This window comes from Quercus lobata, chromosome 12 (assembly GCF_001633185.2).
Source record: "Quercus lobata isolate SW786 chromosome 12, ValleyOak3.0 Primary Assembly, whole genome shotgun sequence".
In the NCBI taxonomy this organism is placed as follows: Eukaryota; Viridiplantae; Streptophyta; class Magnoliopsida; order Fagales; family Fagaceae; genus Quercus; species Quercus lobata.
The window spans coordinates 20692188-20708360 of record NC_044915.1 but is presented as its reverse complement, the minus strand read 5'-3'; the positions used below and the strand labels follow the sequence as shown (position 1 = coordinate 20708360).

At 34.6% G+C, this 16173-nt stretch overlaps 1 protein-coding gene across 9 annotated transcripts; it reads right to left on the bottom strand.

Moving 5' to 3' along the window:
• Nucleotides 1-1436: 1436 nt before the first annotated feature.
• LOC115972130 (methylcrotonoyl-CoA carboxylase subunit alpha, mitochondrial) lies at nt 1437-13287 on the bottom strand. 9 transcript variants are annotated; one of them, XM_031092296.1, is made up of 18 exons: nt 13022-13287; nt 11882-11924; nt 10712-10862; nt 8414-8535; nt 8026-8173; nt 7272-7409; nt 6895-6990; nt 6752-6811; nt 5865-5957; nt 5676-5787; nt 4728-4832; nt 4407-4543; nt 3663-3897; nt 3419-3585; nt 3144-3260; nt 2758-3000; nt 2565-2660; nt 1450-1728 (listed from the first exon to the last, which is right to left on the bottom strand). In XM_031092296.1, the coding sequence occupies exons 3-18, from the start codon at nt 10856-10858 to the stop codon at nt 1720-1722; spliced, it is 2025 nt and encodes a 674-aa protein (XP_030948156.1). In that variant the 5' UTR covers nt 10859-10862; nt 11882-11924; nt 13022-13287; the 3' UTR covers nt 1450-1719. The 9 variants fall into 9 exon arrangements, 8 of the variants coding, with proteins under 8 accessions (XP_030948150.1, XP_030948151.1, XP_030948156.1 ...); XM_031092293.1 differs by having other exon boundaries at nt 11761-11924; nt 13022-13286; XM_031092294.1 differs by lacking the exon at nt 11882-11924 and adding an exon at nt 11761-11881 and having other exon boundaries at nt 13022-13286.
• Between the last annotated feature and the right edge of the window lie 2886 nt (nt 13288-16173).

Below are 16173 nucleotides of genomic sequence, written 5' to 3'. Positions count from 1 at the left end.
TGTTGTAGGTGATTGGGTCTACCTCAGGTTGCTGCCTTACAAGCAGAAATCCATGAAGCAGAAGCATCTGGGCAAGCTGGCACCTAGATATTATGGACCTTTTCAAGTTCTGCAGGCAAGGTATCTTACAGGTTAGCTCTACCACCAGAGTCTAGAATCCACCCTACATTCCATGTTTCTTGTCTTAAAGAGAAGTTGGGCAAGCATGTGGCTGTTGTACCTTCATTACCTTCTGTGGATGCAGATGGCAATTTGAGTCCTAAACCAGTGGCTGTTTTGAAGACTAGAACTCATAATTTGAGAAGCAGAACTATTACTCAAGTCCTGGTGCAATGGCAAGGGGAAAGTGTGGATGATGCCACCGGGGAAGACTTGTTCCTGTTGCAACACCAGTATCCTCACCTTGTGGGCAAGGTGTTTTAAAGGGGAAGGTATTGTTATGGATATTTTGTGGAATGATTGAATGGGATATTTGTGGGATATTTTGTAGCATGACTATAAGCAATTGTGCACGTGTATTAGTCGATTAGCATTGTATAGTGTGGTTTGTAATTGCTGGTATTGTCATGTGCAAGCTATAACAGGGTGGCAACTCAATTAGTTAGAAGTTAGTTAGGAATTGGGTTTAGTTGGAGTAAGGGTTAGTTGGAAGGGTACCAGACACGGGTTAGAGGGGAAGGCATTTGTCAAGGGGTATTAGAGGAAAGGCTGTACAGAAGATAAAAATAAGAATGTTTCCCAATTTGCTTTCTCTTTCTCTGTTTTCCTTCTCTATTCTTTTCTCTTTCTGTTTTCTTTCTCTCTTCCATTTGGAGGACCAGCCGACCACAAATCCAGCTAAATAGATCAAATCCATTCACTCCAATCCTAACAAAATTTCAGATATCAATTTTTTCTTAAGAGTTAAGATTACAAAAGAGTTTTACAGAGCTTTAAAGAAAATTTTCCCACTTCTACCATTTTTTTTTTTTCACTTTCCCAAAATGCACTTAGGGAGTCTTTTCTAGTTGTGCAACAATCAATATCTAATCTATTACTCGTTCCAAAAATTAAAGTGTACAAAAAAAAAATTATGAATTTAATCATTATACTAACATTTATTATCACATTGCAATAAGTTCTACATTTTGGCTAGTTTTAGACAAGTCTATTTAAGAAATTCCTTAGGCACATCTACTGCTGATCCGTCCAGCATTTGATGAAAAGAATTAATGATTTTTTGATATTTCAATAGTTGGGGTTGGGGTGGATCGGAACCTTGGATGACTTTGTTGGAAACACCAAGATTTGAGCTACAATGCTCTTGACATGTAACAACCACCAAACAACAACAACAAAAAACATATTAAGAAAAAAAATAATAATAGTAATAATAATGATTGTTTCTGATGGGAGGCTAATTAAACTATGACCGGTAAAGACAACAGCTCACCAGCTCAGAAGAACAAGAACACTACAATTTTTACTTTTCATTACTGAAAGGCCTGCAAAAGTTCTATTATTACATCTTGATGATGGTAAAATTTTATTTTATCTAGTAAACAAGGGATATACATCAATTTTATTACAACACAAGTGTAGTTAGAGCTTCCGCTGACTCCTCATTTGAGCACAATTCTTACGAGCTCGATCAATATTTGTCAGGAGAGAGAATGTAAAATCATGATGGTTCTACTGATCCTGCCCAAGCACATATAATCTCTCGTCATCATGATGGTTCTACTGATCCTGCCCAAGCACATATTCTAACCATAATTAATCTACAGATTTAAAGATAACCAACTGAATGACTCTATGACATTTAAAAGAACAAATATAAGAGCTTAAATCATAATCAGTTTCCAATTGAACATAACTTTACATAACAACAAACTGGCTAACAAGTTATCAATTCATTTCATGCATCCACCTCTTTGGTAATGTTAAACACTAGCTACAATCTAAATACAATGGTGAATTATTTTGTCCATAACTAAAAAATTGACAAATTATTTTTTGAGCAATAAGCCACTGAGGTAAAAATCCTGATAATCTCTAGAACTTATATATGCATGCAATTGCAGTATATTTGACACATTAACACCGAGTTTGTCTTATTTAAAAAAGTGTTATTCTTTCAACATTACTGAGGTTTTTATGCAGTATATTTTTAAGCAACAGTACCACATTTCATAAGAACATCTGCTCACAATAGTGATGTATGGACTGTTCTAGGTTTTTTTTTTTTGGAATGAAACATACTCACTCTTGATATCTTTAAGTTCATGATGACTGTATTCAGCTTTATCACCACAAGGGAGAAACAATTTTTAAATTTGTTCATTTTCATCAAATAATTAGTTTACATTTGTACCACAAACAAGCAAAAGATGCAGAGCATTTAACCAAACCACATAGTGCAGGTAAAAGAGCAAATAGTCAAATAGTGTAAGAGAATATCCACCAGACGATACCATTCTATTCTCACCATTTGCAACTACCAGTTATACATTCGGTTTATTCTGTTGTACCAATTCCAAATCTATTAGCTCACATCTAAGTGTATCAAAGGGCGAATAACTGACCTTGACACTGAAGAGAACACTACCATCAGAAACTTGCTGGCCAGCTGTAACTACAAGCCCATGGACACACCCAGTACATGGTGCCTTTACAACATGCTTTTAAAGGGAAGAAGAAAAAATAATTCAGTTCAGCATAGAAAACTTTTGAAAAAGGAATAATTAGATGCAAAATGAAAGTAGCATTAACACAAACCTCCATCTTCATTGCCTCCAAGACTAATATGGGTTGCCCTTCCTCCACTTTTGTCCCGTCCTTCACCAGAACTTTGACTACTAAACCAGCCATGGGGGCCACAACAGTTCCCTGGGGGTGGGATGCTGTATCAAAACTGGGCTTATGTTGGGCTTCATCATCACCAGACAACTCACGTCCTATTTTCTGTCTGAATTGATGATGATGTGACCCACACCATATGTGTATGTGCTTTGTTTGATCCTGCCAGCTCAAATTGGCAATCAATAATTAGTTATACTGGAATTCTATGGGGAAAAATCAAGAACAATGGAAACTGTACAGAAGAGAGTCCATAAATTAATTTATCTACACTCCTAAAGATGCATGCAGAGAGAGGCTCCTACCTTGAAGTAAACAGCTAAACTGACATCCATGCTTACACCATCTGCTTCAACTCTGAAATCATGGTTACCTAGATGTGTTGCTTTGACTTCAAAACCAGGGGAGCAATTTTCTCCTGTCTGATTGAATCATGCCAAAAAGAACAACCCTATATTGGATATAATTTTTTTGAGAGGGGGGGGGGGGGGGGGGGGAATGCTCTCTTAAACATAAATCACTTCAAAATTACTGGCCAACAAAAACCATTATCTTAAACACATTACAAGTGGATGAATACCTCAATCAGATAGTTTCCATTTGGCTTATAAGTAATAGAGAGTGTAAGGACATTTGAACCAGCGCTATCATATTCATTCTCCCATTCAATTTCCATTGTATGCCTAGCACAATGATGAACTCTGAAAGGTGGGGACGAATACCATATGGAGAGTGAGTTGTTGCCTGCTGAACACATTGGCAGACGTAAATATCTTTTAAGAGCAACTACCATATCCCAAGAAAAGAATGAGACCTTCAATTACCAGGGGAATTTTCTTTCGATAGAGAATGTTCCATTGAGATAACACATGCAGCTACTAGGGCCGCATTAAATCTAGCAGCTTCATGTGCTTCTTTTGCTGATACTGCATTCGTAGGAGAAACAAAGAGATCATCTTTAAAGTGTTCAATGAAATGAGTTTCTACATCGCCGTTCTCAAATGCCCAATGTTTCACAAGTTTTTGGAGGAAATTGATATTGGTTGGTAAACCTGCAACCTAATCAAAAGATTTGCATTAGTGATTCAATCAGGATTAAGTCTGTCTAAAAGATAAAATACATCTCAAGAAGAAATTCACCGTCCAAAAATAGTTGAAACTTCCAAAAATTGTAGAACCTATAGTTATGAGGCAATAAACCTATAGGATCCCAGGAATGGTACAGAGGAAACACAAGATGCATATTAAATAGAAGCTAGTGCACAAAAGTAGAATTATATATTTTGGCCCTTTTAGGGATCTCCCCTCCCAAATTTGATATGTAGAACCATCCTGACCATCTGCACAAACCTTTTTACAATTTTATCAGACAAAATTCCTATTTATCCAGACAATAGGCATCATACTTGGAGTCATCCCCATTGAGGATCCATTGCCTAGAGATACCTGATAAAATTATCTAAAATGTGTACAACTTGGAAATAAATGCATACATGTGCAACAGCTGTAACAATGACTATAATAGACTCATTAAGATTGCTACGCTGTAATTCTGAAATTGAGTATACCTGAAACTTTGAGAGGCAATCCTTTAATTTTACTAATGCTGCAGCACGATTTTCTCCCCATACTACAAGCTTAGCAATCATAGGATCATAATGCATGCTAACAGTGTCTCCTTGTTCAACCCCAGTCTCAACCCGAACTGCTCAAAGACAGATTCCACATAAGCAAAACAAAAAAGGAGTAGGAAATCTTAATAAGTTATATAAGGCAATTGCAATGTTGTAGGCAGGGAAGGACAAAGACTGGCTATTTTCAACAGCAAAAGTGTGGGCTGAAACATCTTTTACACAATATAAGTAGCATGGATATGTCATGCAAATGACCTGTTGATGACACTGGAACAAGACGATAATGATGAAGAACTCCAGTTGCAGGAAGAAAACCTTTCGCTACATTTTCAGCATATATTCGGGCTTCGAAAGCATGACCTATCATGATAATGGGAAATTATTATTATTATTTTTTTAATTTATTTTTGATAGGTAAGAAGGAAATTATAAAGATCCAGGATCTCTATACTGAACATGCTGGGTGCGTAATGTGTAAACTTAAATATGGAATTCAAACCCATTATGAGCTTCTTCTTTTTTGTAAATTGTTTAATTTTAATTAATTAAGAAGTGTTAGTTTATGAAATAGATCTACATTAAAGACGCATAATAAGAACTAGTAAAATAATGAAATCCCAGAAATAATTCAAGTATTTCATCAGAATGGCCCTTCAAGACATAACTGTAATAACATAAGATGGACTCCTTTTTTCTTTTTCTTTTTTCCCCCCTTTTGGTAACTAACAATTGATAGCAACTTAATTATACAACCTGAGTCATAACTATCAACTTTATACAACTAAAAACTGCAGTCTGCTATCATCAGTTCAGTTTATTAGCAGAAAAAGTTTAAATTTTCAAATCTAGGAGTCCTATTTTAATGTTTAGGTTGTAAAGGCAATAGAGGAGCAGAGAGAATTAAAGATATTTCAGTTATTTATTCCATCTTCTGCAACCAATAAAGCAAAGGATAAAAGGATTTATTCTAAAACAGGTCCCATCCAGCAGTTGACCTTTTCTTCATTTTTATGGGATATAATAGCGATAGTAGGAATGTGGGGTAGCCTTCCCCTTCTCATGGTTAATGCCAGTCAAGCCATTATTTAAAAGTAGTCTAGGGTCATATATTATAAATAGGTAAACAAGCATAAAGAAAAAATAGAAAAGGAAAGCAAGCAAGATCAACTCTACACATGACCTTCATCAAGAGATTATATTTACCTGATAACGGCACCTGTGACTGACTCATGGGAAGAGCTTCTCCATTTGCAACACGGATTTGCCACTCTACAAGATCTTGACCAACAATCATCTCAGTCACAGGATGCTCAACCTGCATATATATGCTCCTCATTAGGATTCTGTACATCTTGTGGATTTTAATAGAGAGAGATAGATTGACAACAGTACCTGAAGACGGGTGTTCATCTCCATAAAATAAAATTGGCCTGAGGTTGTGTCAACTATAAACTCCACAGTGCCAGCATTGTGATATCCAACTGCCTTTATGTATCAGATAGAGACTTCATCGTAGTGGTAATTAAAAAAGGAAAATAAAACACACACACACACAACAACAACCACAACAAAAGGGCTAAAAGGAAGTACTCAAGAGACAAGTCTGTAAAAGGACAAGGTGCTATGCATTGAAGATACAACTTCAACATGTGGGATATAATCCAAAGTTTAAATAAGGCCACTACAAGCATGTTTAGACACCATAACAGACATGCTACCGTAAGACAAATAGAAAAAGAAGAGAGAAAGGGGCACAGATTAGAAAAATATTCTACAGATCAAGTTTTAAAGCAAGGCAAACGAATTAGAATGCTTGCTTGGGCAGAATTTGGCACCTCAAACCACAAAATGCCATCCTGTCCAAAAACTTTTAGCTACTTATAAACTCCCACGTATCCAATCTATCTTATTACCCTCACCTTATCAAGCTGGCTTGTTTGACTAATATTTTGTGCACAATGTATGCAAAGTCTCAGCTAATTAGAAGTCTTTTGTATGATAAACCTATCAAATGGAATCCAAGATAGGAAATTCTTCAGTTTTTTTCTTTTCCACTATCACAATAGTATTAATATATTTAATCAAAAGTGGTAGCTCAACGTAAAATATTCAAAGAGTCAGAGGGGACATTATTACATTAACTAATCCTTGCAGTTCCCCAGAGCACTACTCACATGCATTCACGCGTTCATAACCAAGTAATGCAATTTTCAAACAAACTACAAATATCAGATTATGAGCATAAATATTATATAGTTCAACAGATTAGGAAACCTCACCTTGGCCGCAGAAACAGCAGCTTGACCCAAGTGGGAGCGAAAATCAATGGAAATATTTGGCTGCATTAATGAGTGTTCCATTACAAATCTAGAATAACTACAATCACAAACCAGTACAAAAAAATCCAGAAAGCTATCATTACAGCTGGAGCTTCTTCAATTATCTTCTGGTGTCTTCTCTGCACACTGCAATCCCTTTCATATAAATGAAGAACATTCCCGTGTTTGTCCCCAAATATCTACAATAAACAGAGGAATATCTACAATCAATATGTAATTTTGATTGACAATCAGAGCATATGATGAGTATCAGATTGAGTGCAGTTTACTTGTCTACCAAAAATTTATAAAATTTATTTTCCACTAACTTATGGAGCCAGAGTCTAATTTTATTCAGAATTAATATCCACTATAGAGCACCATAAGAATATTAGAAAAGAAATGGTTACATTACATTACAGTTATAATCAACTACTATTTTGAAAAAGAAATACTCACATTATACAAAGAATGACAATACCTGAACTTCTATGTGCCTTGGCTGTGTGATATATTTCTCCAGCAATATTGTGTTTATGCCAAAAGAAGCAGCAGCCTCACGTTGTGCTCCCAAGAAAGATTCAACAAATTCATTTGGACTGTTTACAATCCTCATACCCTATAAAATGAACAATCTAAGAACTTCATGTGAAAAGAAAACAGAATTTCAGTCATGACAAGGAAAATCCTAATTAAAGCCCTTTGCTCCTGCCCTGTTGTAGAGGCTATACCAACAATTTTTACTATTGAACATATTAAACAGGTGGACGTGGCAAAAGCATGTACTGGACAAGATCACTATCATAAAATATATAGCTATGTTTAAATTTCTGAACAGTTACATCAAATATTTACTTTTTATGGACGTTGCCATTAAATTTGTGACCCTTGAAACCAGGCTGAAGTGCAACTGGCAAGAAATAGACTCCTTAGGCAAGAGTTTAGAACAACCTATCTGGCTTTTCAAATCTAACCTAAATCCATACATCTCTTCCCTAGAGTTTTCAACTCAGACACATGGCAGATTGATCATTCTGATGAAACATTACATGAAAAGGTCCCCACTAATGTAACAGGACAATGATAATAAAAATGCACGGACATCATGACACACATATTAGGTAAGACATTTTACATGTGTAGGTTTTCATATATGTATTTTGCATCACCATACCCATAACACTAGCACCATTTACAATTGTAGGAAATATGTCAAAATAATAATAGTCACACACCTTTCCTCCTCCTCCATGAGTTGGTTTTATTATGATTGGGTACCCAATCTTGTCTGCTTCTAACTTCATCAGATCTATATCTTGTTCATTGCCATGATATCCAGGCACAAGTGGTACCCTGGCAGCACCCATTATTCTCTTTGATGCACTGTTAAGTAGATTAAGCGTCACTAAGTTGAGAATCTGTCCTTTATAAATAGAAATTTTTATTGCACAGAGAGGGGTAAGTTCCCAAATGCATGTGTGCACATATTCACAAACACACACACACATGCTTGTAAAAGAATTAACAGTAGTTACAAATGGGAATATTTGAGATCATAACAGAAACGGGTGTCTGGTTTATGAACGATAAGAAGAAATTTGGTCAGAAACAAGCAAGTTGTACCTTTTATCACCCATGTCACGGATTGCAGATGCTGGAGGGCCGATAAATTTAAGACCTCTATGCTCACAAATTTGAGCAAAATCAGCACTCTCCGATAAGAAACCATAGCCAGGGTGGATAGCCTAATTATCAAAATAAGATATCCACTCTGAAAGCATGTCCTTGCAATGTCCAAAATATTAAAAGCAATTAATCATCTACTAGCAATACAAAGCCACGCACAACAAGTATTGAACATCAGTGAGGCAATCAAAGTATCAAACAAAGAAAATGTAATAACAAAACACCTACATATCCACCATATGTAGGTGTTGTTAGGGCTAAAATACCAAGCAAAAGCCATCTACTATAGTAAAAAATGCTGACTTTTACATCAATCATCATCACTATATATGCTATTACAGTTTGATAGTATTAATCAGTCAACACAGAAGCAATTCATAACATTCCCAACAAAGAACTTAAATGTCCATTACGTGGGACCCACATAAATCCTATGTAATGGGATTACATGCATGAATATTTATTACGATGTCAACAAAATATTGCAGAGGTTAGGGTACATGTGGAGTTGCAAACAATGATTATGCCATCAATTTGTGCACAAAACTAATACAAATAGCAAACCTCCAAGCATATACTATATCCCAATTGCCAAAGCATATTTTGATTTTCGAATATCTTAATACATATTTACACAAAACAATCTTATTTTGAACAAGTTTTAGATCAGTACAATTCAAATAGTACTGTTCTAGAATCTAGACGTTAGCTAATAACTATATCATTATTCAAATACTACTACTATAGACATTAATTAGAAAAATGATAAATAGCACAAATTTCACTAAAACTCAATGGAATTGAAATTAACTTCAACAATCAACAACATATGCATAATCAGCTCAAAACAAGACAAATTCAATTTCTCTAATTTTCCCGCACTTTCTCACCAACCAAACAGAGAAACGAATTCCTTTCTCTAGCTCACCTGCGCACCAGTGCGAAACGCAGCGTCGACAATCGACGACGCGTTGAGGTAACTCAACCGAGCCGGTGGAGGACCGATAAGGACGGCCTCGTCGGCCGATTTGACATGAAGCGCGTCGCGGTCTGCGTCGCTGTACACCGCGACGGTCCGAATCCCTAGCCTCTTCGCGGTCCTCATGATTCGGCAAGCGATTTCGCCTCTGTTCGCCACGAGAATTTTCTCTATGCTCTGTGAAGAAGAAGAAGCAGAGTCGGAGAATAAGCGTGATTGGAAGAAGAAGAAGAAGAAAGGTTTGTGATTGTGTTGGTGTTGGAGCTTTCGATGGAGAAGGGAAGCCATAGACGCCATGAAAGAGAGAGACTCTCTGAGCTCTGTGAATGAAAACTGAGTGTGATTTGCATTGGGAAATGTTAGTTAGATAAAGAGCAGGATTGGGATGGGTATTTTGGTCATTTCATTAGGGTTCAGTATGGGCAATTGTGTACGGTGGAAGTGTCGTTTTGTGATGTGGCGTCATGTGATTGGTTTGGAAATATTATCTTGATTTGAATCTGGATCGGAGACTTGTTACTGGATTTGGATCTGACGTGCTTCTTCGTTTCTTTCGTACTTTTTAATACTTGTCCTGATGTGTTGCTGACCTGGTGAACTGTTCGTACCTATATATCCATCTCAATTTTAGGTTGTGGATGGATGACAACATTCCGATTTGGATTTAGATTAGAAATTCATTGATTTGAAATCTATTGATTTAAAAATTCCTTATTTGGGGGTATTTTTTAGTAATTAAGAATTTGAAATTCTATTGTTTAAATCCCTAAATTTAGATTTGGATTTAGATTTAGATTTAAGATCAATAAAATATATTTTTTTTAATTATCATTTTTCTTAATCCTTCTACATTTTAATTTTATTAATAATTTTAATAAATTTATGAGGTAATGAAAAAACCATTGATAATCTAATTAATAAATACATGAAGTAATGAAAAACAAAAATTCATTGATAATCCAATTGTCAAGATCAAATGTCATGCCAACTATTGACAACTAAAATGTTCTATATCAAGATAGAGAGAACCCAAATGCATGAGTTTTTTCACAACTTTCAAAATATCCAACTAAAAAATTATTCTAAAGTTCTTAAAAATTAAAAATGAGTAACAATACTCTATAAGAGTAGAACCAATATTTGCAACAACTTCAACTAATGGATCTTTCCTACTCCTTTTTTATTTTGTGAGGCTCAGCTGTAGAACTTGTTGATAATGAATATTGACATGGTTGTTGTGCAATGAGAGAATTCACCTCATTTTCTCCTTCTCCAGTCATAACTTCAACTGCATCGTTCATATGTTCTACACCAATGCCAATAGCTCTATCCCTCCCACACAAGATCTCAATGTCTTCCCAATTGTCAATAGCTATGTTTTTATAAGCACCCGCTTTTTGCATTTTTCTAAAAAAAAAAAAAAAAAAGTGAATTAATATAATTAAACAAAACTATTGAAATCTACTAATTTATAATAGCAAATCCCAAAAACCAGAAATTAATCTCAAACAGTTAGTGAAACCCAGCCAAGAGCTCACTTAAAACCCCACTGCAAAGCCAGCTCTAAACAGCACCAAAAACCAACAAAACATCCCTACAAATTACCCACAACTCTACTTAAAAACCTCACAAAGACCCTCAAATTATCCTCTGTAAATCATACCAGAAAAATACCTAGAAACAGCCCCAAAAATCCGCTGAAAAAACCAAAAAACAAGCTTAGAAGAATCTCCAACTTGTGAAGAGAAAGTAATTCTCTTATCCCAATAGTTTTATATTTCTGATAGAATTCTCAGCCATGTTCCATATACTCCAACAACCAAAATTCAGATCAAAACTTTCAACCACTTAACCCCATCTTTCTCCTAAAGGTTAAGCTTGATTCTTGAAACTTAAAAATTGAACCCCATTCTTTTGGAGAAGGAACTCAAAAATGATAGTATACATCAGCAACTTTCAATAATACTTTTTGTTGTTGTTGTTGTTGTTGTTGAACACTTCCAAAAAATAAAGAGAGAAAAAAAACTTCTTTAGCACAGCTAAGAAGAGGTACTTGTTTCATTTCCAAATAATGGAAAAATAAAATGTGCATAGGCGTGCAGAATTAAACTTCAACATGAAAATTCTAATGATTCACCATCCAGAATTTGAAGTTATTTGATAAAAGTTCTATTATGAATCTTATCATTGTGATGAAGACCCTGTACCTTTTGTTGAACTATGAGACAAGCATATAATAAGATGTACAACAAGAGGTCTAGCATATTAGGCATGACCACATCAGGCTCAAGTTATTTAAACTTGCCTTGAGACTTAATCCTGGTTATACTTTGAACTATGTTCTATACATTGTTGATGGAGTTCCTTCAATTTGTCTCTATTACGCATGATAATTTGACCGTTGAGAAGATAGCTGAAAAGGATACCTGGTCAACAGTTAGCATGAGTTTATCATCCATCCCCATCGATCTGCTTCCAACAGAGAAATATATATGTAGAGCATATACATTAGCAGGAAAACACGGATTAAGGGGCTCCAATAATTAAAAGTAAAAATATTGGAACCATTGATTGATGTGCATCTGGTGGTGCTCAATAAATCAAACTTGTCAATGCTAACTAGGCTAACCAATGAAGCAGGCCCCTATCACAGTATATGTTATTAATAGTTACGTAGATTAATATGGTATTTTCATTCCAATGAGCAAGTAAGGATGTTGATTGAAGAACCCGGGATTTCCCATTTCTTTTTTATTAGGCAAGATTTGAAACTAATATCTAATTCCAGACCTTACTCTACCTCAACAAAATTCTTGAATTTGAAAAGTGGAACAGCTCCGGACTAATTATCAATCTGTATTGTCCATAACATGAAAAGAATATGACACACACCAGCCAGCCTTCACATCTTGCATTAAATTCCTATCCCAACTCTTATTTTTATAATGAGGAAAACCAGAATATTGTAGTACTAAAAATGAAGATATGCTTGTGTGAACTTCTGTCAAACATCTTCACACTCTGATAGAAAGATTAATATCTCCCACCAAAGTAAAACACTTTCCTATTCAAACATCTACTTGTTATATATTAATTAGTTCATTTACCTATAATACTTTAACTTCCATCTGATCCAACTTAACACTCTTTTCCGTGACCCTATACCTTCACATTAATTAAACCACATCAAACATTCTTTTCCTACAAAACTGAATGCACATAGTCAAAACAAATACACCTCAAAGCTATACAATGACTTCTTGGATGAAAAATAGCCACGCACGTCCTAAATGATAAATCCAACTTCGTCCACAGAGTAGAGCTTAAACATATTACCAAAAAAACAAAAACAAAAACCAATCTCAGATAAATCCAACCAAAACCCAGAAAAAATCAGCCAAATCAAACACAAATTAACCATCAATTCCCCATATGATCAAACAAAACCACCAAAATTAGACAGTAAATCAACCTTCACCAATCAAAATAAGCGAAACTCAGATCACATTTCTTCACAATTGAACACCCAAAACACAAAAGAGGAAGAGAAGAGTTGAGAGACAAACCTGTATTGTCGCGAGAAAGAGAGAAAGAAGAAAAGCCTGGGCGAGGAAGAGAGAGCGTGACAGAGTTTCTGGAGCTGATTAAGAATTGAGAAGTGAGCGTGAGCGTGAGGATGAGGGATTTCTAATTTCTTGGGTTTGTGAGGGGATTTCAAATCATCGAATTTGGACCCCTAAAATCCAAGACGGATTTGGGATCAAATCCAAATCCATTTCTTTTAACTTACCCAAACAAAGGATTTGGATTTGGATTCAAGGGATCCAAATACACCATTAGAGTATTTGCATTAGAAAAATGTAACTGGTTAGAGTCTTTTTTTTTTTTTTTTTTTTTTGGGGGGGGGGGGGGGGAATTTCAAAATTTTATAAAAATCCTAGATTTTTTTACCTACTAACTTATCACATCTCTAAATTTTTGTGTGATTAAAAAAATATAATAATATCAAATTATAATTGATGCAAATTATTAAATTTTATCCAAAAAAAATAGAAGAGTAGCTTAACTTTTTTTTTTTTTTTAAATAACAAAATTAATGAAATCAAACCTTCAGACATAAATAAGCACCATTCTACACCAATAATGAATTTTTTTGTTTAATATTATAAGGGTATTTAGAAGAAGTAAAAAAGAAAAAGACCTTTACCAGTTTAGTATTTCACTTTTTAATATTATAAGGGTACTAATTAAAGGCTCGTGCATTGCACGATTTTATCATAAACTTATAGGATATACATTTTATTTGATAAACAATAATCTCTCAAATAATTATTATAATAAAAAATGGAAAAAAAAATTGGTATAATAATTATCAAATATAAAATGATAACACCAAATAAAATTATTATTTTGTAACCTACCAATTGTGCTCTAATGAGAATTTTGTATCTTTGAGAGATTGTTGAATACTTCTTTGTTCACTATATCCTTGTTCTTGTTTGTCATTGTTCTTTATTATAAAATTTTACAATTGACAAAAAATCATGTCAAACCATATTTAATGATTGATAAAAAAATAAAAATAAAAACTAAATGGACAGATTGACTTCTTTTATAGATCAACATGTACAACTCTAATAGTTAGCCAAATCTATTTCAATCAGGAAAAAAAAAAATCAAATTGTTATGAAGAATTTATAATCAATTTTTTATCAAAACATGCTTAATTGTAAGCTAAAAAGAAGAATTTTCTCTAAATCAAAATTGAGAGGATGAAAGAAACATATCACCATTAGAACCCATGTCATAAAACAAAAAATAATTTAAAAAATCATGCCGAAGCATATTTAATGATTAATTCTCTGTAAGGGGGTGGGCTGTGCTAGTGGTGTTGGGCTGCCTCCTGTTGCACTAAACCCAAGTTTTCTGGATAAGAGAGTCGGGACCGGCCCAGTTTCAGCTTAAGTTGGTCCGGTTTGTGCGCAAACTAGGCCAAATCTGTTAGGGATGTGTTCATGGCAGGCGAAATTGTTTCAGATAAATTGTGGCAAGCAAACATAATAATAATAAAATAAACAGAAAATATCTAGCCACTTTAATGGGGAATTGACCAAATAGCCCTTAAAATCAATTACAATAGCAATACTATTTGTTTTCTTTTTCACGGAAGAGAAAAAAGGCATAATAGAGGATTATAAGCATGGGTTAGTCGGAATATTAGAGGAAATCGACCGGAAAATTCAATCCGTAGGAGCAGAACCACAAAGGGGAGAACGTACCTCCTCAAAGCAGTAAATCTCTCAAGAAAGAGTCCTGCCGTAGAGGTTAACTGCCCTGAGGGAAACGGGTCTAAGTGGTTTTCTGCGTGGGTACTCTCGATTTTTCTTACAGAGGGCCGGGTTCCATGAGGGAGAGAAGGGACTAATCTACCGGTGCATGCCCACCTTTCTAATCCTCACTATTTCTTTTTTTCTTCTCCCTTCGTTTTCTTTGCTATTTCTTTTAAGTTTTCTATTTCTTTTTTTAAAAGTTCTATTGTTCCTTTTTTTTCTGTTCACGACAAGACCCTCCTTTTATAGTGCCTGCCGTGACTCGATTTTACTATTTTAACCCTTAACTCCCTCTATCTGGTCTGAGTGTACTGGCTGACCATCACTGTTCCGTCTGTGTGTCGTCCTCATGGTTTTAAAAACCGATACGATCAAAGAACCGGAATAGAGAGTGATTCTCGGTTTTATGGTCGGACCGGGGTCGGACCGATGGTCGAACCGATGATGTCATAAATAATTAATTAATAATTATAAAATATAAATAAATAAATAAATAATTTTATAACTAATATTTTACCTAAAAAATTAAATTAAATAACAGTAAAACATTAAACCTTAACTTTAATTTATAAGAAACGATATGTTCACAATAGTTTTACAATATTTCTACAACAAATTTTAAGTGGTTAGTTGTTACTAATTGTTATTGTTAGGGAAAAAAAAGTAATTTTAGTATTAAGTTCAAATTTGAACCAATAACAACTAACCACTTATAATTTATTGTAAAAATATTGTAAATATAACATCTCTCTTTATTTATATATTAGATAACCAAACTCAAGCCTACTATAAAAATTATTTTAGTTATTCTTTCATTTTTCAAATATCAAAAAGTCACCTGTGAGTGACAATATCATTGCCCATTACTTTTCTACCACATATCCCACATTTAGTCCTTTACACGTTGATAATCCACCTACCACATATTTTGAAATCTTACATCCACACCTTGGTTAATTAAAAGCTTTGTGCTGGTTTCTTCTTTTACGTTTCTCTCATTTCTCATCTCTTTGCCTTCAGTGCTCTCTCTCGGTCAATATATGTGCATTAGCGCATGTGCAAGTCTCCAAGAGCAGCAGCAAGATTTTTCTCATTCTTTTTATTTAGCCAAAAAAAAAATACAAGAGCAGCAAGAAAAGCTCTTAAACTGAAGCGGACATTGTACCTACGTGGCTGCATCTCTCTTTGGTTTGAGTTTCCTCAGTTCTTTTCAACTGTGTCAACTCATAATAGTAAATCTGATATTTTTGATGTCAATGTGGGCATCTTAGGCTTCACAGCTTTAGACTTAACAACATTTTCAAAATCAAAACTTCTCTTCTTCTTAAATCTGAAACAAAATCTCTTATTTATTATTTTTTTTTTTTGGTCAGAAACACAGTGGCTGA